The sequence below is a fragment of the Rhinolophus sinicus genome, chromosome 10, assembly GCF_057876585.1.
Source record: "Rhinolophus sinicus isolate RSI-liver-muscle chromosome 10, RSI-T2T, whole genome shotgun sequence".
NCBI classification, from domain to species: Eukaryota; Metazoa; Chordata; class Mammalia; order Chiroptera; family Rhinolophidae; genus Rhinolophus; species Rhinolophus sinicus.
Window position 1 is genome coordinate 2,286,160 of NC_142510.1, and position 24,587 is coordinate 2,310,746.

The window sequence follows — 24,587 nt, forward strand, 5'->3', positions numbered from 1 at the left end:
GAGGACAAAGGATAGGTGGGGGTGATATTAATTGTGATCTGACTGAGGAGGACAACTTTCTGACCCGCCCTGTGTGTTTTGGAGAGCTCCTGCTGACTGGAGAAACCGGTTGGCAGAAAAGGTGTCAGGTGTCCCTGCAGAGGGCTGCAATGTCAGGGGCCTACCCCACTGCCTGCGGATATCAACCTTCAGGTCCCAGCTTCACTGAATCACCTCCTACTTGGTCTTCAGTCTTGGTTTAGGGGCCCCTCATTTATTTATTCACTCAACAACTATTTATGAAGGGCCTACTATGGGTCAGAAACCAAACAAGTCCTGAGGCCACTGGAAGGAACAAGGCAGACATGTCTTCACACTCAGAGTAATAGACATTGTAATTTCATTAGTTACACGTCTGAGGAGTGTTAGGAGTGTTACGCTAACCTGACCCAGGATCTTTGGAAGAAGTGATATCCAGCTGGGAATTGAAGTTGAGAGATTGGCCAAGTGAAGGGTGGGTGGAGGAGGGGAGTTCCAGGAAGAGGGAACCAACAGCTCGTGGAAAATCCTAGGTACAAATGAGAGCCTGGTGAGTCTGAGCTGCTGTGAAGCAATTCAGGGCAGCTGGACAGAGAGCAGCAGTGGACACACGGCAAGAAATGGGGCTGAAGTGTTAGGCAAGGAGGGCCGCGCATGGCAACGTAAGGCTTGGAACTTGATCGGGAGTGTAATGGGAAACCATCGGAAGGTTTTACGCCAGAGGGTGGCACCTTCCAATTCTGGGTTTAGAAAGTTCTCTCTGGCAGCAGGAACAGGAGGCTTTGTTCACAGCCTACAGCAGTTGTCTAGGAGAAAGGAGAGCAGCTTGCCCCACGGTTGTGGCCGTGTGGGGGACAAAGGGGTGGGGCAGAGAGACATTTTGGAGGCGGATCTGACAGGACTCAGTGATGAAGACGTGAAGAAGAGGAACATCTCAAAAGCAATGACCAGGTTTTGGGTTTAGGCCACGGGATGGCTGGTGGTGCCTCTTTCTCTCCGTAGGATGAAGGTGAAGATGTTTGTTAGAAAGATGATTTCAGTTTGATTCAAATTGACTTTGAGATGCCTGTGGAACACGGCGTCAACCCCCTGTTGGACACAGAAGTCTGGAGGTCAAGAGAATGCTCTGAGCAAACGGTACAGATTTAGGAGGCGGTGGAGACAGCGGCCATGGGGATGGATCAACTCATCCAGGAAGAATGCACAGATGGAGCAGAGGGGCCCAGACAGAATCCTGGGGAACATAATCTTAAAGGGAGGACAGTGAAAGAGAAGCCAGTGAAGGAGACAGAGGATTGGCCAGAGACATGGGTGGAAAACATGTGGGGTGTCACATAGACCAAGAAGAGTACTTCAGGAAGGAAGGAGTAGCCAGCTATGTTGAATTTCTAAGAGGCCTGGCAAAATAAAGACTGAAAAATATCCATTGGATTTATGATTTACGGACAAGGTCGTTTATGACCTTGATTAAAACCATTTTGGAATGGGTTTAAGAGAAGAAATGGAAATGTAAGTGTGAACAACTGATCACGAAATCTGACTTCAAGGCAGGGGAGCGTGACAGCAGTAGTGGGAGCAGAATGGGGACGCAAAGGAGGATGTTTTTAAGATGAGAGACTGGAGATGTTTGAGAGGCCTGGCACTGGGTCTGCAATAGGGAATAGCTTCAGCACCCGCAACAGAAAGTTTATGAATGTACCCTGATGGTCCATTCTGATTGTCTATGTCACCTTGGGCTGTCCCCGGTGACAACTCTGTTTCTCCATTCGCGATGTTCTGCTCAGTGTCTCCAAGCCAGCGCCTCCTGCCACTTGTCCCGAGAACCTCATGGAAGGCTAGTTATCTGGGCAAACTCTGAAATGCTCATGGGGACCCAGTTTGCTTGTTGGGTGGAGGTGGCAGCTCCTTTTGCACAAGCTAAAGACAGAGAGGAAGGAAGCTTTCTTGGCACGTTGTCCCCAGGCCCTGGGTTTAGACCATCTACTTTCAGAGACTCAGAAAAGAAGAAGTGATGACTTAGAGAAATCCAGAAAACGAAGGAATTGATTCTGCTTTGGGGTTTCAAAAGCTGAGGTTTGGCAGTAGAGAAAAACCCTAGAAGATTATGTGAACAGAGAAAGCCTGTTTTCTCTGCCCTAGGAACAGATTTCTCAGGATTGGTGGAGAGAGCAAAGTCAGAAGATGTGAGTTTAGATGCAAACATGTTACTGAGAAGAAGGGGAGCCCAAGGACTGCAGCCCCAATGGAGCCGACAGCAAGGTAGGTCCCACAGCTCCACCCAGCCCTGGCGGGGGGAGGTGCAGAAGGGCAGAAATAATCACGTGTCTTGTTTAGACCAGTCAGTGGGCTTTGGGCAGCTCCTCCACAAGGCCCAAGCTTTAGAGCAGTAACCCCCACCCTTCTCCCCTCTTTGAAGTTAGCTGCAACCCCAGTTTCCTCATCTGTCAAATGAGAAAAAAAACCCTACCCTCACGGTGGCCCTAAGAATGGAATAAAAGCACACAGATGAAAGCCCTTTCAAACTGTCAAGCATTAAACAGACATAGAGGATTATTACTGAGCTTTAAAAAATTATATACACCTATACAATTCAACCTAGCAAAGAGGAACATACACTTTTTAGCTGCTTCACAAACTTTCTTCAAAACACAGGTGACGGACGCCCACACCCCGCAATGGCCACGTTGGCTCTGATTAACTTTCCCTCCCCTCCACCACAGGTTTCTTTAGCTGTGGGACAGTTTTCATCTTTACCAGGAGGACCCATAGTTTGGTCGGCCAGTTCCACATGTGCATTTTATGATATATACATGGATGTATTTACACACTCATCTTGGTATCCATAACCAACACCAAGACGATAGGGAGACGCTGTTTCTGTGGAAAGCAGGGCTGGATTAAGAGATTGTGTGGGTTTAAACATCAAAGGTGAGGGTGATCCAAACTGCCCCTTCATTAACGAACAGAAGCAATACTAAATTATAAAACATGACCAACCTAATTCTTCCCATTATAACTATATTGATACTTTTTAGGACGTTCAATTCTATAAAGATTTTTTTTTCTTTTTTGATGTTGCTGCTGGTCTGGAAGCCTGTGCTTACTATGCCAAGTCACCCGCGCCCCCCCCACCCCCCGATTCATAAACCAGAAACCACAAAAAGCCAGGTTGGATTGGACAGAAGCTGGGTCTCGGGTGTCCCTCCAACCCTGGCTGACAACACACAGAAAGACCTGCATGAGTGAGTGAACCCAGAACATCAGGGTGAGAGCGGATCAAACGCGAAGCTCCAAGAATGGGTCTAGTCGTCTAGTCGCAGATCCCGAGAGGGTCTCAGGACAAGCCCAGAGAAGCTCGGGCAACGAGGAGGGCCCGATGTCCCTAGAGGAGCTGTAGCAGACAGCAAAAACTGCAAACGCCACCCCAGCCTGCACTAGCCACTGGACTGCTGAGGCCAGGCCCCGAGAACTCACCTAGGCGGTGCTGCTGGAAAGGGGGTGGGGCCAGAGCGGGAGGGGCGGGGCCAGGGTAGAAAATACGAGCACCGGGGACTCCGAGGACCAAAGGGCGTGGCAGGGGCGTGGCTATGGCTGGGGGTGGGGCAAGGGCGAGAGTAAACCCAAGAGCGGGACAAGGCTCAGGGGCGGGACTCGGGGGGTGGGTCCAACCCCGGGGGCGGGGCAGGGGCGGGTCCGAGGCCGAAGGATGAGGCAGAGACAGGGACAGGCACTGTCCTGCAGCGAACGTTCAGAAGACCGACGGCTGCAGGTTTAGGAAGTGCAGGGCGAGGACGAGCAGGCCGAGGAGCAGCAGCAGCCCGAGCAGCAGCCGCAGGAGCGTGCGCGCAGGGGAGCCGTGAGGCCTCCCGGTCGTGGACTGCACGTAACGTTCCACGGCGTCGGCGAAGCTGTACTTGTCGGGCGCGTAGCCAAGCTGGGCGCGGGCCTTGGAGATCTGGAAGGTGTGTGTCACGACCACGCTGTGCACCTGCGGGGAGAGGAGGGACCGCCGAGGGTGGGACTAGTGGGGGTGGGAAGCAGCCTCACAGGGCAATTTAAAAGGACCCGTGCACTGGGTCTTGTCCTGCGATGCCCTGGTCGGGGAGGACCTTTCTGCCTTGCATCTCATTTTCTGCATCTCCCCTCCCCTGCTGAACTCAGTCCCCAAAAGCAAAGGCCCCACCTCTGCACGCCGCTTCCCCGGCCTAGCCCGGTGCTGTGACATACGGGGCCCTTGGTACATTCTTGGGGATCCTCCTTGTGGCCTGGGTGCGGCTCTCCGGGAAAATGCCTCCAGGAAACGCTTTTGGCTTCTTGTCCCCCAGCCCCAGGGCACAGCCTTCAGCCCTCAGTGACAAAGCCTCCCCAAGAGAGGAATTCAATCACTATGCAGAAATGAGTACTCCCCAGGGTTTGAGCTGCTTTTCCCTGCTGTCAGGTGGCCTGGAGCCCACAGGCTTCGAGGGTAATAATGCAGCTATCAGTTCCAGAAGCCCCGTCTCCTCTTTGAATATTTGAAAACTGAAGATCAGAAACGTTAAGTGACTTGCCCAGGGTCACACAGGGATCCAGATTCTAGCTCATGCTCTTCCGTGCTGGGCGGGGACGGGGACTGGGAAGCTGTCCTCCCACGTGACTCATTTCTTCCTCAGCCTCACCCTGGGGAGGGGTCCACTAGCTGCTTGATTCTCCCAGGGCCCAGAAACAGCTGCCTGGGTTAAGCCCCTGGTCTTAGATGCTTGTGGGAGGAGAGCGGCCAGTTCCTGTCCCGTTTTGCCCCAGCTAGTAAGTAAGTTCAGGGCTTTGATGTATCTGTGAACTGCACAGGCAGGGTCCTGGAACACTCTCCTCAGAGCTCGGGCTTCCATGTCACCTCTGCTGGGAAGCCTCCCTAACCTCCCCTGATGGGACAGGGACCCCGCTCCCCTCCCGGTTACTAGGCTGTCTCCCCCTTTGGACTGTGAGCTCCTTAGGGTCCCTATGACCATGTCCGGCCTCCACTGCTCAGCAGAGTGCCTGGCCTGGCGCGCAGTAGGTGCTCAGTACGTGGTGAATGAAAGGCTTTCAAGTCAAACTGGATGGCTGGTTACTATGTCGCAGACTGACCAGCAGAGGGCACCCGAGCCACACTGCCCAGAAACTGCTCCAGCGAACCAGGCATCCTTTGCCCCTGAGCTGAACAAGGAAGAGGGAGGGGAGCCGGGACCCTGTCCCACCCCAACTCAGCAGCGCCTTGGCAGCCACTTGACATGGATGTGGCTCCTGACTCATTTCACAAGCTAGTGGTGAATCCTGAAATCATTTGGTCTGGTCTGGGTTCGAATCTCAGCTCTGCTGCTTCAGTGAGGATCACCGGCAGGTGATTTCATCCGGGCGCCTCACTCCCTCCCCGGCACATGGAGATGGTAACATGGTAGACAACGCAGAGGAGAAGCGATGATTCAATGCGATACAGCACAGTGCCTGGTACATGGGCACCACTCAGCAGATGGTCGCTACGGTTCATTCTCTTTCCTCTGCTTGCCTGGATGGTTCCAAGGAAAACCACAGGGAACTGCACATTCTCCATTCCCGGAGTTAGCCAGCCCTGATCGTGGAGTGTGGAGTCAGTTCCTGAATGCTGTGATCTTGCACAAGTCACTAACTTTTCTAGCGCTCCATTTCTCATCAGAAAATGAGATCAGAATGGATTTGCCCTCCCTAACTGACCAGGGCATCGGAGAAAATCAAATGAGTGGACTGGAAAGATTTTGCAAATAACACCAAATACCAGTAAAGTTTACAATCCTCTCCTACATCCTCGCCTGCAAAATGTAGATGCAAATAGAAAAGTGTATCATCATTACCTGAGTACAGTCTCCTGTACAGAACAGGTACTTCATATATACTTGTTCAGTAAGCACGGTCGGTGAACCTAGAAGCAGGCACACATGTGCGCACGTGTGTGTTTTGAGAGTTGGCCGGCTTGATGGGAGTGGTGGCATTCGAAAAAGCAAATGTCATGGAACCTACTGTTTTGGAGCCTCCAATCTGGCTGATGAATGAAATGACAGCGATGGGAGCTGGGCTTGGAACTGTCACATTTCAGCCCGAGAGAGCACAGCCTTGGCAAAAGCCCAGAGGTCGGACGATTATAAAGAAGCTGGCACTAGATTTGGGCCCACATGGAGGGTTCTGAGACCTCAGACAAGCTTCCAGGTATGGTGTCCAGGGGGTGAGGGGTGGTGGCAATGCGGTGCGGAGAAGGGGCAGGAAGGCAAGTGAGGGGACACCAGGCTGCAGGGGCTTCCCCAGCAGCAGCCCACTTACCTCACTGCGGGTGAGCAGGGGTGGGACACAGCAGAGGGGCCTCAGCGCCAGGTGGAGGTACTCCATCACCGTGGCTGTGGGGAGAGAGGTGCCAGTGAGCAGAGCCGCACTCCATGTGAGCTCCAGGGAGGCCCTCGGGGACATATCCGCTGGGGGCGTTATTTGCTTTGCTAGGGGGAGTCTTTACTTGGCTGTGAAATGTGTCAGAAGTCAGTTGTTATTGATATGAAAGGACAGACGGAGCAGATTCAAAGTTATCCCTGTAGTAATGTCCTTTTCTATTCCGACATGCCCTCCTGAGCAGGAGAAAGACGCCGGGGCAGTGCTTCTCCACCTGGGCTGCGCACTGGACCACTTTAAAAAGTGCCGATGTTCCTCTGTCCCCTTGCTTCCCACTGATGCTGATGTCACTGGTCTGCGGTGTGGCCGAGGCACTTTTATATTTGAAAAGCTCCCAGGGGCTTCTAATGTGCAGCCAGGGCTAAGCATCTCTGAGTTTTAGTCAGCTGCCTGGGAACTAGGAATTTACATACGTTCTCTAAAACTGCCAGAACCCGTGGCTGGTCTTTTCTCAGCTGGGGCCCAGGGGTGTCAATCACCGTGGTGATGCAGAGCATGAGAAGTCAGCCCTGGGTGCCCTGGTGGACAGGTTTGCAACCCCAGCTTTAAGTGGCCAGCATCCCAGTTAAAATACAACAGATCCAGCTCAGGTTTCCCAGGAGCACAGCTATTTGTGACTGGAGAGCCACCTGTCCTCTGGGGTAATGCGTGCTGTGCATTCCAGCTGGAGGGAGGCCTCCAGAGAGATGCAGATAGACTGACCCTCAAGGTGAGGAGAACTTAGGGTCAAAATGGAACCGCCAGTGTCCAGTATTATCTTCAGGGTGACGTTGGAGGGTGGGGCAGCCCCGGGGCTCCCCCTCCTCCTGACTGGCAGTACCTTCCAGCACAGACCACAGGGCTGTGGAGTCAGCCACGCCCTCTCCTGCTTCTCACTGTGGCACTGTGGGCGGGTCAGTAACCTCTGAGCCTCAGTTGCCTCACCTTTCTTTACAATGGGACCCATCACACCCATCTTGCAAGTAGGAGAGGGTTTAAACAGGGCCAGGACTCGGCTGAGGCTCAGAGGGAGGTGTCTAGGGTGCAAGATTAAGGAGGCACCTGCTTTTGGGCCAGGCAAGTGCAGACCAGGCGTGGAGCACTTGGACCCTGAGACGGAGGGTCTCCTTAAATTTTGTGCCCTCCACCTAATCCTGGCCCTGGGTTTACAATGAGGAAATGCATATACCTGGCACACAGAGAGTTTTTAATACACATACTCTTTTCCTTACCTGTCAGGTAAACCCAGGAAGTAGGCACCTGGATCCAGGGCTGGCTGTACCCCAGCTTCTCAAACTGTAAGGAAACATGGCCTGAGATGAGAACGGGTTCTTCAGGGGCTGGAGTGGAAAGGCCATGGGTTCCCTTTCCCCGGAACCCACAGAGGTACCGCTTGGTCCCTTGCATGCCCACCCGAAGGGGCAGACCCTGCAGCTAGCCCCAGGCTTGTGCCAGTCTCAAAATGAAATCCACACTTTGACCTGGAAAACTCAAGTGGCAACTGAATGCATGGGGTGGGTCTTTAACCTGGGATTTTCACATCATTTAGTTTTTCTTTACATCTGCCTACACCCAGAGACACTCCACGGCCCTCATGTAGAATCTGATTTTTCTAGAATTGATATTAAAGGGAAAAAATAGCCTACGGGTGGAGGGTGGTAGGAGACGCTTGAAGAACTGGGCTGGCCCAGGATGAATTGAGCTTTCACGTGTATAAAAAGTCTCTGGGTCAAAACGCCAGACACGTGATGAGTGCTGACAGCGAACTGCAGAAACTGGAACCTCTCGCTCTGCTGTTGGGACATAAAATGTGCAGCCACTTTGGAAAACAGTCTGCCAGGTCCTCGAAAGGTTAAACACAGAATGCCCATATGGCCCAGCGTTTCCACTCCTATGTATGTCCTTGGGTATATGCCCAAGCGAAATGAAAACGTGGCCACACAAAAACTTACACATGAATGTTCACAGCAGCGTCATCCATAATAGGCTCAAAGTGGAAACTCCCCAAATTCTATCAACTGATAAGTGGGTAAACCAAATGTGGTATATCCACAGACCGGAGTATTATTTGACAATAAAAAAGCATGAAGTACTGATATGAGAGACACGTGCCCACAACATGGATGAACCTTGAAAACATGACACTGAATGAAAGAAGAGCCACACAAAACGTCACGTATTGTGTGGTTCCATTTATGTGACGTGTCCAGAACGGGCAGAAACAAAGTAGATTGGTGGTTGCCTGGGGCTGGAGGTAAAGGGAAGAGCTGCTAAAGGGTACAGTTTGGGGGGGGGGGGGGGTTCTTCTTTTTGGAACGTGATGAAATGTTCTAAAGTGTACTATGGTAATGGTTGCACAACTGTGAACTTGCGAAAATAGGTGAACTGTTTGGTGTATGAGTTATAGCTCAATAAAGCAGTTAAATGGTGCCCTGCGAGGGCCCGGATGCCCAAGGATGGATCCTCCGGCACAGGGTCTCCACTGCCCCTTCCAGAGGGCCTGGCTCCAGGGAGGCGTCTGTGGGCCACTGGGGGAGGCGGCCAGGGCTCTCAGAGGGGCTGCACGAGGAGGCCCCGGGCCAACGCCTCTAGTTCCCTCTGAGTGCCTCAACGCATAGCAGGGTGGTCACAAGCAAAATTCCACAGGGCCAGAGCCAACATAAACCGGGAAGCTGGCTGGGAAGGACTATGGCAAATGGGGAGCACATGCCCCCCCAAAAAAGGGCAGCCACAACCCAGCTCTAGCTAGTTCCAGTGTTAGCCAGTGGACATGGTTTCCAGAGCAGGCTTTGAATGTGAAGTCTTATTTTTTGAAAGTAGGAAAAGATGACAGGGAGAGAAGAAGTGGGGATCCCTGAATTCTCACTGGAAGGGGGCATCTGGGCACCTACCAGTGGGGCCATCCACTCAAAAAGGTTGACGCTCTCCCCGTCATTGATGTAGTATGCCTGCCCGCTCTGAGGGGAACACGAGAGGAGAGAGACAGTCAGGCACCCACCTACCACCTGACCCCCCCTTTCAGATGGCTCCCAGCAGCTGTCCCAACCCCCAAGGTCTACTGAAAAGCCACCGATGAGTCATGGCCAGCCCCCAGCCCTGGGGACAGACCTGGGCAATTCCCTCTGCGTGCTGCAACTGACTAGCTCTGTGACCCCGATGGAGTCACTTAACCTCTCTCTACCTCAGTTTCTTCAACTAAAAATGGGAGGATTGTAATGGGATCTCCCCCTCGGGCTGTGTTTGTGAAGATTAAATGCAACAACGGTGTATGTAAAACACTTAGCATTTGGTGACCATTATTCTGGGATCAATACCACCTCTCTCCCTGCGGGACACTGTGAGGCACTAATGACACTCTGTAAAGACACCACCGGCCCCACCCCAGCCTCCGGGGCCCACAGTGCCGCCAGCCATCTTGAGTTGGGAAGAAACGTGTGTGAGCCAGGAAGGCCCCAGGGATGGGGCACCTGCTTGCAGCCGTGGGGGACGGCGGGGGCGCAGCAGGGGACTCACAGCTACGTAGTCCTTGGTGGCGGTGAGGCCCTCGGCCGCCAGCACATGCGCCTGCACCAGATTGTGCACGTGGACCCAGTTCATCCGCGTCCTGCGGTCCCCAAATCGGAACATGAAGAGCCTCTTTTTGATGTGGCTCTGGGGGACGGAGAAGGGCGTCAACACGGGCCCTGGCCTGGAGTGGCTCCGCTGCTGGTCCCCGGGTTTCCAGCTCCAGGTCAGGCCCCTGGGCTCCAGCCCCACGTCCCTGCGCCTTCCTCACATCGCCCTTGGTTGTCCAGTGGTCAGTGCAAACTTGTCGGGGCCTGGAGGACTCCCTCCTCCCTCCCAGCTCAGCTGACTGCACTCCGGCTCAGGGGACGCCCTGGGGCCACCTTTGCTTTCCCTTCTCTCACCCCACCCCCAGTTGGCTCATCCGTCACAATCTGTCTGGAACTGACCACAGCTCACTGCCCTGACTGCTGCCCTCTTCTCTCACCTGGATCCCGAAATAGCCTCCTAATGGGTCCCCTGCTGCCACCCTCAGGCTGCTCTCCAAACACCAGGGTGGTCCTAAGTCACAGGATGTGTTTACCCTACTCAGAACCTTCTGGGGACGCCCATCCCGCCAGGCTGAAAGCCACAATCCTGACAACGGCCCAGAAGGCCCTCCTGGTGCAGCCCCAGCTTCCGACAATGAACCCTCCTTGCTCTCCAGGCTCCAGCCACACAGCTTCCTCCCTAGCACGTGCTGGCAGGTCCCCACCTCAGCTGCGGACTAGCTGTCCCCTCTGCCTGGAAGGCTCTTCCTGATCCCTGTGTGATGCACTGTCACCCCCTTCAAGCTGATGCTCAAATCTCCCTGTGCCATGAGGCTCCCGACTGCGGGCATTCCCGGGTCCCTCACCCTCCAACGCCTTTGCTTTTCCTCAGAGTCCCTGGCCGCTTGAACATCCCCTCTCATTTATCATGTTTATTCTCCTCCTGTGAGAATACAGGCCCCACACTTGCCGAGCTGTCCCCAAACCTGGAACAGCCATCGCTCTCATTTGCATGCTTGTGCCCAAGCTGTTGTCCCTCTCTATTTGGACCACCTTCTCTCTGCCACCCCATTTCTTTCCTTAGTTAGCTCTGTCTTCTCTGTCCACATAGCACAGGCTCACTGCCTGCAGGAAACCCTCCCCGACCCTCCCTGCCAGGCTCTCTGGGCTCTGCTCCCATTTCCTCGTTCTCTCGTCTCGACAGCCTCTAGATGCCACGCTGAGTCTATGCCTGGGCATCTGTCTCCCTGACCAGGCTGTGAGCGGTCTGAGGGCAGGGCTGAGAGCCTCTGTACTGTATCCCCGGAACCTGGCTTGCTCTGAAGAGAGCTTTTCTGCAGGAAGACCCTTGTGCTGGTGGCATGAGATGAGCCATCCAGACCTCAGGGGGCCCACATTTGAGTGGTGGCCATGGGCTCCCTTCTGCATCTTTGGGGCCTCGTCTCCCCACCTCTGCCCAGGCCTGACTGGCACACACTGACAGCTCTGTTCCTGGTGGGCCTGAGGGGGCAGGGGCATCTCCCAGCACTGGGCATCCCCCAGGCGTTGGATGCTACCCCAAGACCGATGCAGTGACCGTGTGCGGAGACGACATACCGCCACGCGGGGCAGGTGCCTCTGCTCTTCGGGGCCATAGATTCCTGGGGGCCGGAGCACACAGGTCCGCAGAATGCCTCCTCCTAGGACACAGGGGTGAGGGGGGCGTCAGGGGAGGGGTGCAGCAGCAAGGAGAGGGACAGAATGACTGTCCACATCTCCTGCTCCTCACCTGCACAGATTAGTGGAGAAGCTAGGCCCTTGGGTTTCCTCGTTTAATGATTCCCTCAATCCGTTAGTCATTCAACACACACCATTCAGAGGTTTCCCCCTCCCTCCATCCCCTGCACTGGGCCTGGGCACGGATGCTGTGAAGAATCCAAGGATGTCTGAGAAGTGGTCCCTGCCCTCACGATGCTCACAGGCCAGTAACGCAGGGAAGACCTAGATGCAGCGATGTGCACGGCCCTCGACAGACGAGAGCTCCTTCGACTCCCGAGAGCCCTTCTGTGCCCACTTCCAGGTGCACACAGACCCGCACTCCCTCGTGCCAACTGCTGCAGTGCTCTCCTCTTCCTCATCAGCAGTTAGACAGGACTACAATGGCTGTCACAGAGGTCCTACTATGCGCCTGGCACTCAGGTAAGCCACGACTTTTGTCCCTCAAGGTAACCCTGCAACGTGGGAGCTGTGATCGCCTGTTTGATGGATAAGAGAACCCAGGCTCAGAGAAGGGATGTGATTAGCCTAAGGGCACACAGCTCAGGAAAGTGCTGCTGGGCTGGGGGACAGAGACCCAGGCTCTTTCCACTAACACTCTTCTCTCGGTGACACCAGCAAGTAGACCGTCCTCCATCTCTCAGCCTTGGTCTCCTCACCTGGAAAATGGGTGGTTTGTAGGTGGTGCTAGCTGCTACACTTTCCAGACAATCAGTGAAGAAAGGCCAAAACTAGAGCTGTTGGGACAAGAACCGAGGGTTCTGTCCCCTAATTCTCACTGCTTTGTGCCAGCAGGGTCCCCCAGACCAAGACAGAGCTTTGGTCAGGGTTTCCCAAATTCTCTGCCAGGGGACTCCCACTGGCAGAAGTCTCCCCTGGGGACCATCTAGGGGTAGCGCCTGAAGGACTGCCACAAACATGTTTCTTTCAAGTCTTAAGAAAGCCTACAAAATGTTCAGTTTACTCCCATAATCCAGTTGTGTTTAAGACTTTTTTAAAAAATTACTTATTTGTAAATTATTTGACTGCCAACTCCAACTCTTTAACTATGATGGAGCCCCCTGGAAGATGCCCTACTTGGGGAACCCCAAGCAGCTGCACCCCCAGTTTGGGGAGCCCAGTGTAACCATGCTCTGGAACCAGCAGCCCGCCTTCCTTTGGGGTGACTGTCGGTCTAGATACGTCACTCTCCCCTGAGGTGGTGGCCGTGGGACCCAAGCTGAGCCAATGACACGTTCTCAAGCAGGAATATGACTCCAGCATCAATGTCACCGGGACCTAAATTCCCAGGGGTGGTTCACCCAAGAGCTTGATCACCAGCGCCTGCCACCCAGGTCCCCGGAGCTGCCCCAGCCCTGTCCTTTCTAAGCCGTGGTAATCTTTTTCTGGAAATGCATTTCCCAGAAGCTATCCCATAGCCGCCCAGCATAAGTCCCCGTGTCCCCATCCATTAGCCAGAGCCGGTGTCTCCAGGTCATCGCCCAACACCCTCACTGCTGCCCCACCTCCACAACCTCATTTGACAACCAGGCTCAGGGCAGTGGATTTAGTGGGTGCCCCAAAAAGATATGTCCGCATCCTAGGACCTGGGGATATGACCTTACTTGAAAAACAGGTCTTTGCACATGTAATTAAGGATCTCGAAATGAGATCATCCTGGATTATGTGGGTGGGCCTTAAGTCCAATGTCAAGTGTCCTTGTAAGAGACTCAGAGAAGAGACAGACGGAGAAGAAAAGGCCATGTGAGGACGGAAGCAGAGATTGGAGAGATGGCCACACACACAGTTGGAAGAGACAAGGAAGGATCCCCCTAGAGGCGTCAGAGGGAACGCAGCCCAGCTGACACTTGCATTTCAGGCATCTGTCTGTGAACTGTGAGAACTGTGAGAGAAGACATTTCCGTTGTCTTAAGCCTCCAAGATTGTGGTAACACGTCCGGCGGCCCCAGGACACACCCCGAGAGACGGGGGGACATAGCCGTGTTCACACACTGAGCTGGGGTCTGTCCGCACGTCTCAGGACTCTGCCTCGGGCCCGGCGCCTCCATGCCAGCTTAGAGGCAGAATCTCAGGCACCACCTTGGGTAGCAGGGGCTGGAAATCACCCAGGGTGACCGTGGCTGGACTCCTGGAAGGCAGGTATCAGGTGAGCTTTTCTGTAAACAGCTTGCAGCTAATTTTAAAGTCTGGGTCAGCTGGGCATGGTGTGGCGGGGGGAGGTCGGGTTGCAGCGACATTGGCCGGTAGGGCATTGGGCAGCCACGTCACAAAGGGGCCGGGCCAAGGGTATCCATGACTGTCCTGACCACGCAAAGCTGGGGATGCTCGTATAAATAATTCTCGGCCGGAGGATTAAGTGTCTGGCTTGAAGGCTGCTGGTCCAGCGGGGTCGCCCCAGGTAGAGAATTCAACTGCACAGGGTCAAACCCCTGGGAAAACACAGCTGGAAGTTCCCACTGGGATCAGGGGTCAAAGCCTGACACACAGGCCCAGGGTGATGGGGTGAGTGGGGAGGGTCTTAGGGGAAAGAGCTGACGTTCAGAGACCTGCTCAGCTGTGGCTTCAGTATAGCCTGATGGTTAGGCCCCAGGCTCTGGTGTTAGAAGCCCCCAGGGAGGGGTGGGGGGGTTCAAATCTCACATCTGCCACCTAATAGCTGTGACCTTGAGCTGAGTGAGTTAACTTTTCAGCCTCAGTGTTCTGCCCTGTCAAATATTTGGGGGGGGGGGTGGGCAGTGATAATTTCAAGCATCCCTCATTATCCAAATCCACTTGGCGCCTGAGTGTGGCTAGTGAGGGAAACCAAGGTTTCCGATTCTTTGTAGTTTCTGAATTTCGGAAGGCGAAGATAGTATGGGATCTACCTAAATCTACTTGGCTCCTGAGTTTGGAAAGCAAGAGAGACCTGAGGTGTTTACCTCATATGGATGCTGTGAAGAGTTATTCAGACTTTCACCTATAAAATTAGCCTGTCAGATAGGGCCTGGCGTGCAGTGAGCCTTGAGAAACACGGACTGCCCGTGCTCTTTTTTTTTTTTTTTAAACAGTACCCATCCTTATTTTATTCTCATAGGAGCTCTTTGAGGCAGATTCCACTCTCATGCATATTTCTTTATAGATTAGGAAACCAATGCACAGAGAGGGCAAGTGCATTGCCCAAAACCACACAGCTAAGAGGTGCAGAAGCCAGCTGGTGGGTGCTCAGTCACTGTGTTATGCTGCCACCCGTCCCAGTTCTGTCATTACCAGAAGCAGCATGCAGCGAGGCTCAGGCCGGTTTTTCTGGGAGTTACTGAGGCTGAGGCTTTTGGGCCCCTCACTTGCACGGCCCTTCCAAAGTGCTAAAGCTCATTCCATGTCCATCACTCTACTGTTTCATCGACAGAGGGTCCTGAAAACCAGACCACTCCTGTGTGGTAGGAAAAGGATCCGCTCCGATCTGGTCTCTTCCCCACCAAACTGTGAGCAACATGAGGGCAGGGGCCGGGCCTGACTTTTGTATCCCTGCAGGGGAGGGCAAGCACATGGCAGGTGCTGAGAACCTGCTGAATGATGGATGACCAAGGCCCTGGGGAAGTGTCCTCTGGAAGGAAAGTGGGTTTCAGAAACATGCCAGCTGAACATGCTCACATACCTTTCGGGGGAGGCAGCGGGGGGCACACACATTTACCATGAGCAGGGCCCCACGATACTCACCTGGGAGAGGCGTTCCATTGGCCATGAGGGTCAACTGGTCGGCGATGGCTTTGGTTCGGGAGTAGTGGTCCATGTGCTATGAGAGGACAGGGAGAACAGAGCCACCGGAGGGGTCAGTCCCAGCCTGGCCCAGCCCCAGACCACACAGGAACGGCCAGGCCCTGAGCCTCACTGTCACTCCTGGCCCTCTGGGTGGGAGCCCCAAGGGCAATTAAAGGCACAGCAGCCGAGTTCACGGCAGGAACCTGACCAGGGCTCCTTGACCCAGGGAGGCCCTGCCAGCCCCAAACGCCTGCTCTGTCTGGGATGCTGACGCGGGACGTGTTAGATGAACGGTTCAGGCAGCCCTTGAGGGTTCACGTGACATTTCTGCACACACCACCTCATTTCCTGATCTCCACAACCCCACAGGGGAGTGTTACCGTGCCCAGAAGAAGAAAGAGAGGCTCAGAGTAAAGTGACTTGCTCAGGGTCACAAAGGGAGAAAGTGGCCTGGCTGGCTCAAGGCCAGGTCCATCGGATTTCACAGTCCCTGCTGGCACGACTAGCTAAAATTAGAGCGGCCTGTGCCACCCAGTGCTGGGGACCCCTTCCTCCTGGGACACGCCCTGAGCTGTGAACTGAGGCTGGCCCCACCCCTTCCTCCCCACTGGCCCTGCCCACCTCTCCTGGAAGCCAGGTACCTTCTCCAGTGGGAAATAGGGCACTGAGTCCTCATCGCCCTGTTCGATGGGCTTCCCGCCGAAAGCGACATTGACGGTGCTGGTGTAGACGAGCCTTGGAACCCGCCGGCGGACACAAACTGCAGTGACAGGTACAGAGTCACACACACACGGCCAATGTGAGCAGGGAGCTGTCTGAGGACGTGCCTGCCCATAGGGACCTCCTTGGGCAAATCCACTGATCTGTCCCCAGACACCAACACACGTCCTGGCCCCTGGGGCCCTCCCAGGATGCAAGGCTTCTCAGGAAGCAAGGGCCTCCTTCCCTTAACTTGGGATGTGGGTCAAGTCGCCAGGCCAGCTCACTCCTTCTCAGGGTGGCTGTGGCCCCTGAGCTACCTTGCCAGGGACAAGTCAGAAAAAAGTCTCACTCAATAGGGACACAGGAAAAACACACTGGAGTCAGAGAAAAATGAGATGCAGGACAAGCCCAGAGAGCCCAGGTGGGGGTTTCTACTGTGGTGCTTCGGTGGCTTTCCTTACTCCCAACCCTTAAACCTGGAGGGCAAACCCCGCTCCCCAAGTCCCAGAGATGCTGCGGCCATGCTGACCCGCCCCACGCAGGGGCCTGGGCAGGTCTGTGGTACAGGAAGGATGTGCTGCCCACAGGGCCCTCCGTGGGGTGGGCAGGGGGAGGGAGGGCACATGCCACCTCTGTCCCCCTCCCCGTCCCCCAGAGCTGGGCCTGTGGCAGGATGGGGAGAAGCAGGAAACACACAGCAGGCCACACTCCACTCTGAGCGCCTACCATCGATCACTAGTTTGGTGCCGCCAACATTTATAGACTCAATCTGCTCTTTTTGCAGCTAAAAAACAAGACGGAGGTGGGAAAGTCACGGAGCTGCCTCCTGCCTTGTCACTGAGTCTGTGGGGGTGGGGTCTGCAGAATGTCCAGCTCAGAGGCAAGGCTCCTGAGAGGCAGTTCGGGAACCCTCCTCCCTCCCTCCGCTCAGGGCCCAGCTTGGCCACCATCTCCCTGGGCGACCAGGGGAGGCACTGCCCTGTCTGGCCCTCAGCTCCTAAGTCTGTAAAGTGAGGGCAGACCCCCTTGGGTGGTCAGCAGGATGAAAACACCCCATGGGAGGACCTGGTACAATGCTTGGCACAGGAAAGGGACTCAAGCTGTGTTGGATTGTCTCCTCGCTCTGGAAGTCTCAGTTTCCTTACCTCACATGGACACAGGAGGCTGGGATGTGAAAATAGAAACAGCTGGGCTGCAGTGAGAGCTGCCTGTTCACCAGCCTTCCATCTCATTTAATCCTTCCAACCACATGAGGAGGTGGGTCTACACTGACTTCTAAACTGCATTTATTCTTGTTGCAGTTATTGTTGTTTAATAGGTAAAACCGTCACAAGGTTACAATCAAACAGTAAAAAGGGAACACGGAGAAAAGGAAGGTTCCGTCCCACTCCCGATCCTGTCTCCCTTTGCCCTCTCCAGAGGCACCCACTGTTCCCAGCCCCAGAGGCTCCTGGGAGTAATCTGCACTTATCATGTCAGCACACGTGCGTGAGTATCTACATATTTACCCTAGCTTTTCAAAAAACAAACAGGAGGACATCAAACCCTGTTTCGGCCCCTTGGAAACTTCTGGATCAGCACGTGTTGAGTTATCCCATTCTCCTGAATGGCTGCACAGAATGTCAATCACAGTTTATATAAACAGTCCCCAACTGATGGGCATTTAGGTTGTCTCCTGTTTTGTTATTGCAAACAGTGCCCCGGAAGTGTAATATCTGAGTCAGAGGGGACGAGTGTGTTTTGATAGGGACCACTGCCCTGCTCTCTGAGGAGGCTGTAACGAAGGTGTCAGTATGTCCTCGCTTTACAGATGAAAGGAGGGAGGCTCAGAGAGGTTGAGTCCACTTGCCCTAGGTCACACAGCCAGGCAGTGGTCCCAGGCTGGCTATGGCCCCAACCCTCCCTGGACTAGGTGACGAGCAATAATGAATGTCTGGGCATGAGGGCTAGGCGGGCACAGCCGGGACCTGAGCCCACTGTAACTCCAGGGACTGAGCGGCCCACCTTCTCCACTCCGGACATTCCGTAGGAAGCCACGTGGAAGACACAGTCCACCCCTTCGAAGGCGCGGAGCAGGGCTTCTTCATCTCGGACGTCAGCCTGGGACCAAGAAGGAAGAAACGGGTTAGGAGGTCTGGGTCCAAGGCACAGGTACCAACTGTGCATCTCGCCACATCCCAGAGCTGGTCTCCTGAGCCCACCCAGGGCCAGGAAGGCTGTGGGGCAGGGTTTGTGATTGCACAGGGTGTCACCACAGTCACCCATGTACCAGGCTAAGGCACAGGGACCGTGCTCAGTGTTTCACGTGCACTATCTCCTCAAGTCCCCGTGAGACCTTTGGAAAGCAGAGATTTTAGTGGCCCCTTTTCTTGGATGAGGTCATGGGGCTCAGAGCTGTGCAGCCTTGTGGCCACAGCTGTCCAGCTGGAAGTTCTGGGACTAGAGCAGGAGCGTGCAATTCAATACTATGCCACCGACTTCACATCAGGTACTGTCTCCCAACCTCCACCAGTCCCCCAAGAACCTCATCACTGCACCTGGATGAACTCAGTCCCTGGAGACAACTCCCACTGGGGTCTTCGGAGGTCAAGCAGGATGACGGAAGTGCCACTCTTGGCCAGGCAGGAACCCAGGCTAAAGCCCAGGTAGCCACCTCCTCCAGTCACCAGAACCTTCTGCTTCGGGGCCTGCACAGCTGCGGCTTGAGTCTTCTTTTGTGGTGCTGGTGGTGGAGCTGTCGTTGGCTCACTGGGTTTGGCTCCAGTCCCAGGCCCGACCCCTGGCCCAGGCAATGGCACAGCTCCTGGCCCAGGTACTGACCCAGCTCGTGGCCCAGGCCCCAGACCTGGTCCAGGTCCTGAAGCAGCAACAGGCCCCAGCCCAGGTCTAGACACAGTACCAGGCCCTGGGCCAGGTTCTAGAACCACACTGGGCCCTGGAACGACACCAGGCCTCAATGCAGGTCCAGCCACAGCATCAGGCCCTGGCCCAGGTCCTGAAGTGGCACCAGGCCCTGGCCCCGGCCCAGCCATAGTACCAGGCCCCGGCTTAGGTCCCGAAGTGGCACCAGGCCCCGGTCCAGGTCCAGCCACAGTTCCAGGCCCCGGCTTAGGTCCCGAAGTGGCACCAGGCCCCGGTCCAGGTCCAGCCACAGTACCAGGCCCCGGCTTAAGTCCTGAAGTGGCACCAGGCCCAGGTCCCACAGCACCAGACCCAGGCCCAGGTCCCGAAGTGGCACCAGGCCCTGGCCCTGGTCCAGCCATAGTACCAGGCCCCAGCTTAGGTCCAGCCACAGTTCCAGGCCCCGGCCCAGTTCCCGAAGTGGCACCAGGCCCTGGCCCAGGTTCAGCTATAGTGCCAGGGCCCGGCTTAGGTCCCAAAGCAGCACCAGTTCCCGGCTTAGGTCCAGCCACAGTACCAGGCTCCGGCCCAGGTCCCAAAGCAGCACCAGGCCCTGGCCCAGGTCCAGCCATAGAGCCAGGGCCCAGCTTAGGTCCCAAAGCAGCACCAGTTTCCGGCTTTGGTCCAGTTACAGTACCAGGCCCCGGCTTAGGTCCCGAAGCGGCACCAGGCCCCGGCCCAGGTCCAGTCACAGTACCAGGCCCAGGTCCAGGTCCCGAAGCGGCACCAGTTCCCGGCTTAGATCCAGCCACAGTACCAGGCCCCAGCTTAGGTCCTGAAGTGGCACCAGGCCCCGGTCCAGGTCCAGCCATAGTTCCAGGCCCCGGCTTAGGTCCCGAGGTGGCACCAGGCGCCGGCCCAGACCCCAGCTCAGACCCTAGGCCTGACGACCCTCCCCAGGCCTGGCACGCAGGGCAGCTCTTCTCGCCTGGGCTTGCAGCTTTGCAGGCCTCTGGGGAGGGGCCTGCTGGGTTGGGCTTCATCCTCTACTGAGCCATGTGGACCCAGGATCTGTCCTGTCCACCTTTCGGGAAAAATGGAAAAATGTTATGTTCTGGAGCTGTCTCAAGCCACATGGATTATCAGGCCCCTAGGGGTTGAGGGGAACTCCTGGTAAGAATTAGAGATCCTCTGGGTCCCCAGTGAACCTGTCTCTTTCAGAGTCTTGAGAACTTCCAAGGTGGCTGTCGCCTTCCTCAGAGAATCAGAGACAAGGCAGTCAGGCCTTGGGCTTTACACCTGGGGAAACTGAGGCCTAGAGTCACACTGCAAGGCTGTACACAAAGCATTCCTGACTTCTCTACCAGTTCCCCAAAATCCCAGTTCCCATGCAGTACCAGAGGAAGACAGAGCAAAGCATGTCAAGGGGAACCTCACCAGATCGGGGGTGGCTGCTTTCTGACTAGGGCGATGGGGAGGGCTTCCTGGAGGAAGGGGAGAGGAGAGGAATCCACATGAGAGCCAACAGGGTTCTGTCCTGGAAACTTGCACACACCTCCAAATGCACTGACCATGGCTGTCTCTGGTTCCCCCAGGTCCCCCACAGTGCAGGTGGCTGGCACCCAAGCTCTGCCCAAGCCTGCCGAGGGCTTCCGGGTCAGGTCTGTGGATCGGGGCGCAGCAATGAGGATCCTTCCCCCTCACTCTAGACTTAAGGTGAGCTGGGCTGTCAATCACTGTCACCATCATCATCCCGCCCCCTACTTCCTGCTGCACCTGAGGGTGAGGCTGGACCAGGGGCCAGACACTATCATCATCAATAACAGCAGCACCTGTGAACTGTGGGCCCACTGTGTGCCAGGTCCGGTCGATACAGAGCTAGGTAAGTCTCTGGCCCCCGTGGCACACAGTTTGACTGCGTTCTGGGTCCCACAGTGGTTGCTGGTGTGGCTTGTGGCAGGATCCCTGACAGCTGCAGGGGCTGGATCTTTCCGTCTCTGCTGTCACTGACCTGCTCTCCAAAGATCTGAATGACAGAGGCAGTCATGTCCCGTACAAGCCCTGGCACTCATGGGTTTAAGAGTGGGGGGAGGACACCCCAAATCTGAGTGATCACACAGGAGATGAGTCTAATTCCTCCAGAAAGAGGGAGGAGGATGCAGCCTGTGCATGGGGACCACCTCTACCCAGGCCCAGGGGACTGTTTTGTGGGACCAGAACAGTCTTTTTATCTTACGGGGATGGTTTTGTGACAAAGGCTGGGACGCTGCCTTAGGCACCCATTTGCTGGGTGCGCCTTTGGGCAAGAACCTTTAAATTTCACAGTACCTCAGTACCCACAGCTATGTAAATGGACCCAAATAACCCTGGCTGGGCCCCTGGACCTCACAGGTTGATGGACAGAGTACAGCTGGCGAGGCCCTGGGCAAACCACCAGAACCGCACGCTGGGAAGACCCTGCTCCCTCAGGTAACCCCAGCACCTGGAACTGTGCAGGGCACAGAGCCAGCCTTCAGGAAGAGCTGCGGACTGAATGAGACCTCTGAGCGCCGCTCTGCATCTGGGAGCCAGCGCTGTGGCCAAGCGCCCCGCTGGCCGCTGCCACTGCCACATTTAATTCTCCAGGCGGTCCTGGGGAGTAGAGGCCACTGTTCCCAACGTCCAGAGATGGAAACTGAGGCTCAGAGGGCATCCGCGAACTTTGGTGGAGTCACAGCAAATGACTCGGCCTGGATCCAGGTCGATAGAGACTCCAAAGTAGGGTTTGGTGCAAGGCCGTCAGGACGACCCCGGGGCCATCAGCCTCTCGGGGCGGGGTTAGCCGGCGCCCCACAGCTCCGGTCGGGTCCTCCCGTCCCCGCTAGCCCCTCACCGGCTCCACCCGCGCCCCGCGCCCCACGGCACTCACCTAGCCCTGTCTCCCGCGGCGCTCGTGCTCCCTCCCGGCAGTGCGCCCTCCTGCTTGTCTCCCGCCAGCCGAGACTGGGCGCTGCCGCCGCGCTGCCACCTCCTGGGGCGGGGCCAGGCTGGGCTCCAGCACCGCCCCTGCGCCTCTTCCCTCCGTGCTTGCCGGCTCCCTACCAGGATCGCCCGCAGTTCTCTAAGGCAGGGACCCGCAGGCTCTCACAGAGGGGAAACTGAGGCTGCTCAATGGGGTGAAACGGGGCGTGCTGCTGGGGGGCGGGGGGGGGGGGGAGGACGTGCCCTGCCGCCCCGTCGTCCTAGAACCCCATCTGCTCTCCCACCCGTTCTTCTCTGTTTGGCCTTGCCTCCTCTCTGCTTTCATCTATTCATCATCCCATTCATGCTTCCGTCCATCTCTTTGTGTATTCATCCATTCTTCCCATTTTCCCCCTCACTTTTTTGGTCCATTCGTCCTTTCATATACCCATGTGTCCCTCACTCTTTCCACTTATCCATGGAACCTTCCATCCATCCAATTCGTTCCATGGATCTTTCTTTCCTCCCTGCCACCTACCCCTCCTTTCTTACATTCTTCCCTCCATCTCTGGGTTCACCCATTCTCCAATGCGATCATTCCACGTTTCATGATGCTTCTTCAGTGCTGGCCTTTCCCTTGCAGTGAGGACCCAGGTGGATCACAGCACCCCCGGAAAAGTCACTTGTAAGAGGTAGTAGTGGAGGGCGGGCACGCGCCCAGCAGCTCGCACAGCTGCTAGAATAGGAGCAGAGGGATCTGTGCCCGTGGTCTGAAGAGGGCTACTGGTAAGGCTTCCCATGTGAACACCCTGTGGGCACAGGTGAGTGTGGGCACGAGAGAAAATCTTAGCCAGCACATGCTATGTGCCAGGGGGTAAGGTATTGTGCTTGGTCCTCACAACTCTGAGCTCAATTTAGAGACGGAAACGCATTCAGAGACGCAAAGGGGCTCACAGCGCAGTGGGAATAGTCATGAGGTCGGCCCTGAATTTCCGTCTCGGCCCTGCCACTTTCTTGCTGTGTGTCTTTGGGCAGCCACAAGGCTTGCTTGCCTCACCCATGGCCTGGAACTGGTGTCAGCTTTCCAGGTGTGATGTTGTGAGGCTGTGGCTGAGGTATAAGTACAACGCTGCGTTTGGTCCTGCTCAGCCCGTGCTCAACCGTGGGAGCTGTTCTCATCATGACAAGGCTGGGGCTCCAAGCCAGGTCCTGTGCCTCACGAAGCGCGTCTGGTCCAGCACTGCAGTCACGGAGACCAGCCTCCTCCTCTCCTACCAGCAGGGCCAGAGAACTCGTGTTCCCCGGCCCAGCTGCCTGCTGGTGTCCCGCTAGGAGAAGCGTAGTCTATAACACAAGGGTTGTGAGTTGAACTGTGTCCCCTCCATTCATGGGTTGAAGTCCTAACCCCCAGAACCTCAGGATGTGACCATAGTTGGAAGTAGAGCCACTGCAGAAGTAACTCAAGATGCGGTCATGCTAGAGAAGGGCCCTGATCAGTATGACCGCGTCCTTGCCAAACGGGGAAACTTGGACACACACACACACAGGAGAGCACATCATGTGAAGAGAAGTTCTGCGGCCACAGGCCGAGGAACCGCGAGAAGCCGGGGCAGAGGCCCGGAACAGACCCTTCCCGGTGCCTTCAAAGGGCGCACGGCCCTGCTGGTACCTTGATCTTGGACTTCCAGCCTCCAGAACTGGAGACAGTATTTTGTTATGACAGGTCCAGCAAATTAAAACCACCACAGGCCATTTTCTGTGTGTATGTGTAGAGGTGACGCTGAGGGCAGCTGTCCAGGACAGTAAGCACACTGTATCAGGGACTGTTGCCACCGCTGTCTCCCTGGGCCCAGTACGGAGCCTGGCCAAAGCCAGGGTTTGTCCAGCCTTAGTAAACCATGTTTTGTTAACAAGTTGAGGCAATTTTACTTATATATATATATATATATATATATATCAATGTGTCACCACCCAGGCCAGTCGCTAGAACACTTCCAGCAGGCCAGATGCCCCTGGTGTGCCCCCCTACCCCAGGGTAACCACTATTCTGACTTCGACTGCCAACAATAGTGCTGCCTACTATTCACTTCATATCAATGGAATTACACCATATGGACTTTCGTGTCATGTCTCTTGCCCAATATTGTTCGTAAGATTGATGCGTCTGGTTGAAGATAACTGTAGTTCATTCTTTCTCAACTGATGTGTAGAATTCCACTGTACGCACGCAGCACAGTTGTCCGTTCTACCATGGATGGATGTTTAGGTAAATGGGCTCTTATGAATAAAGCTGCTAGAAACATTCTTGGATCTTTTCTTTGTCGAACATATGCACTCGTTTCTCTTGGAGCAGACCTGCTGGTATTTCACTGTAGTAGAAATTGCCACAGTTTTCCAAAGTGGTTAAACCAATTCACACGGCCCCACCCCAGCTATGGGTAAGAGTTCCAGCTGCCTAGTATCTTGATGTTGCCGGTCTTTGCACTTTTAACCACTCCGGTGGGTGTGTCGTGGTAGCTCATTGTGGTTTTCACTCGCATTTCACTGATGCGTGAGGTTGCTGAGTACCTTTTCATATACCTATTGTCCATTTGCACCTGGTGAGTCTTCTGTTTTTAAAAATGGGGATGTTTATCTTTTGCTTACTGATAT

At 55.3% G+C, this 24,587-nt stretch overlaps 1 protein-coding gene across 1 annotated transcript; it reads right to left on the reverse strand.

Annotated features, from left to right (window-relative positions):
* Positions 1-362: 362 nt before the first annotated feature.
* On the reverse strand, positions 363-24,521 carry SDR42E2 (short chain dehydrogenase/reductase family 42E, member 2). The gene is made up of 12 exons (XM_074322723.2): positions 21,904-24,521; positions 18,692-20,079; positions 18,159-18,254; positions 16,881-16,938; positions 16,094-16,212; positions 15,411-15,486; positions 11,556-11,638; positions 9,940-10,077; positions 9,318-9,383; positions 7,659-7,722; positions 6,328-6,401; positions 363-4,006 (listed from the first exon to the last, which is right to left on the reverse strand). The coding sequence occupies exons 2-12, from the start codon at positions 20,036-20,038 to the stop codon at positions 3,767-3,769; spliced, it is 2,361 nt and encodes a 786-aa protein (XP_074178824.2). The 5' UTR covers positions 20,039-20,079; positions 21,904-24,521; the 3' UTR covers positions 363-3,766.
* Between the last annotated feature and the right edge of the window lie 66 nt (positions 24,522-24,587).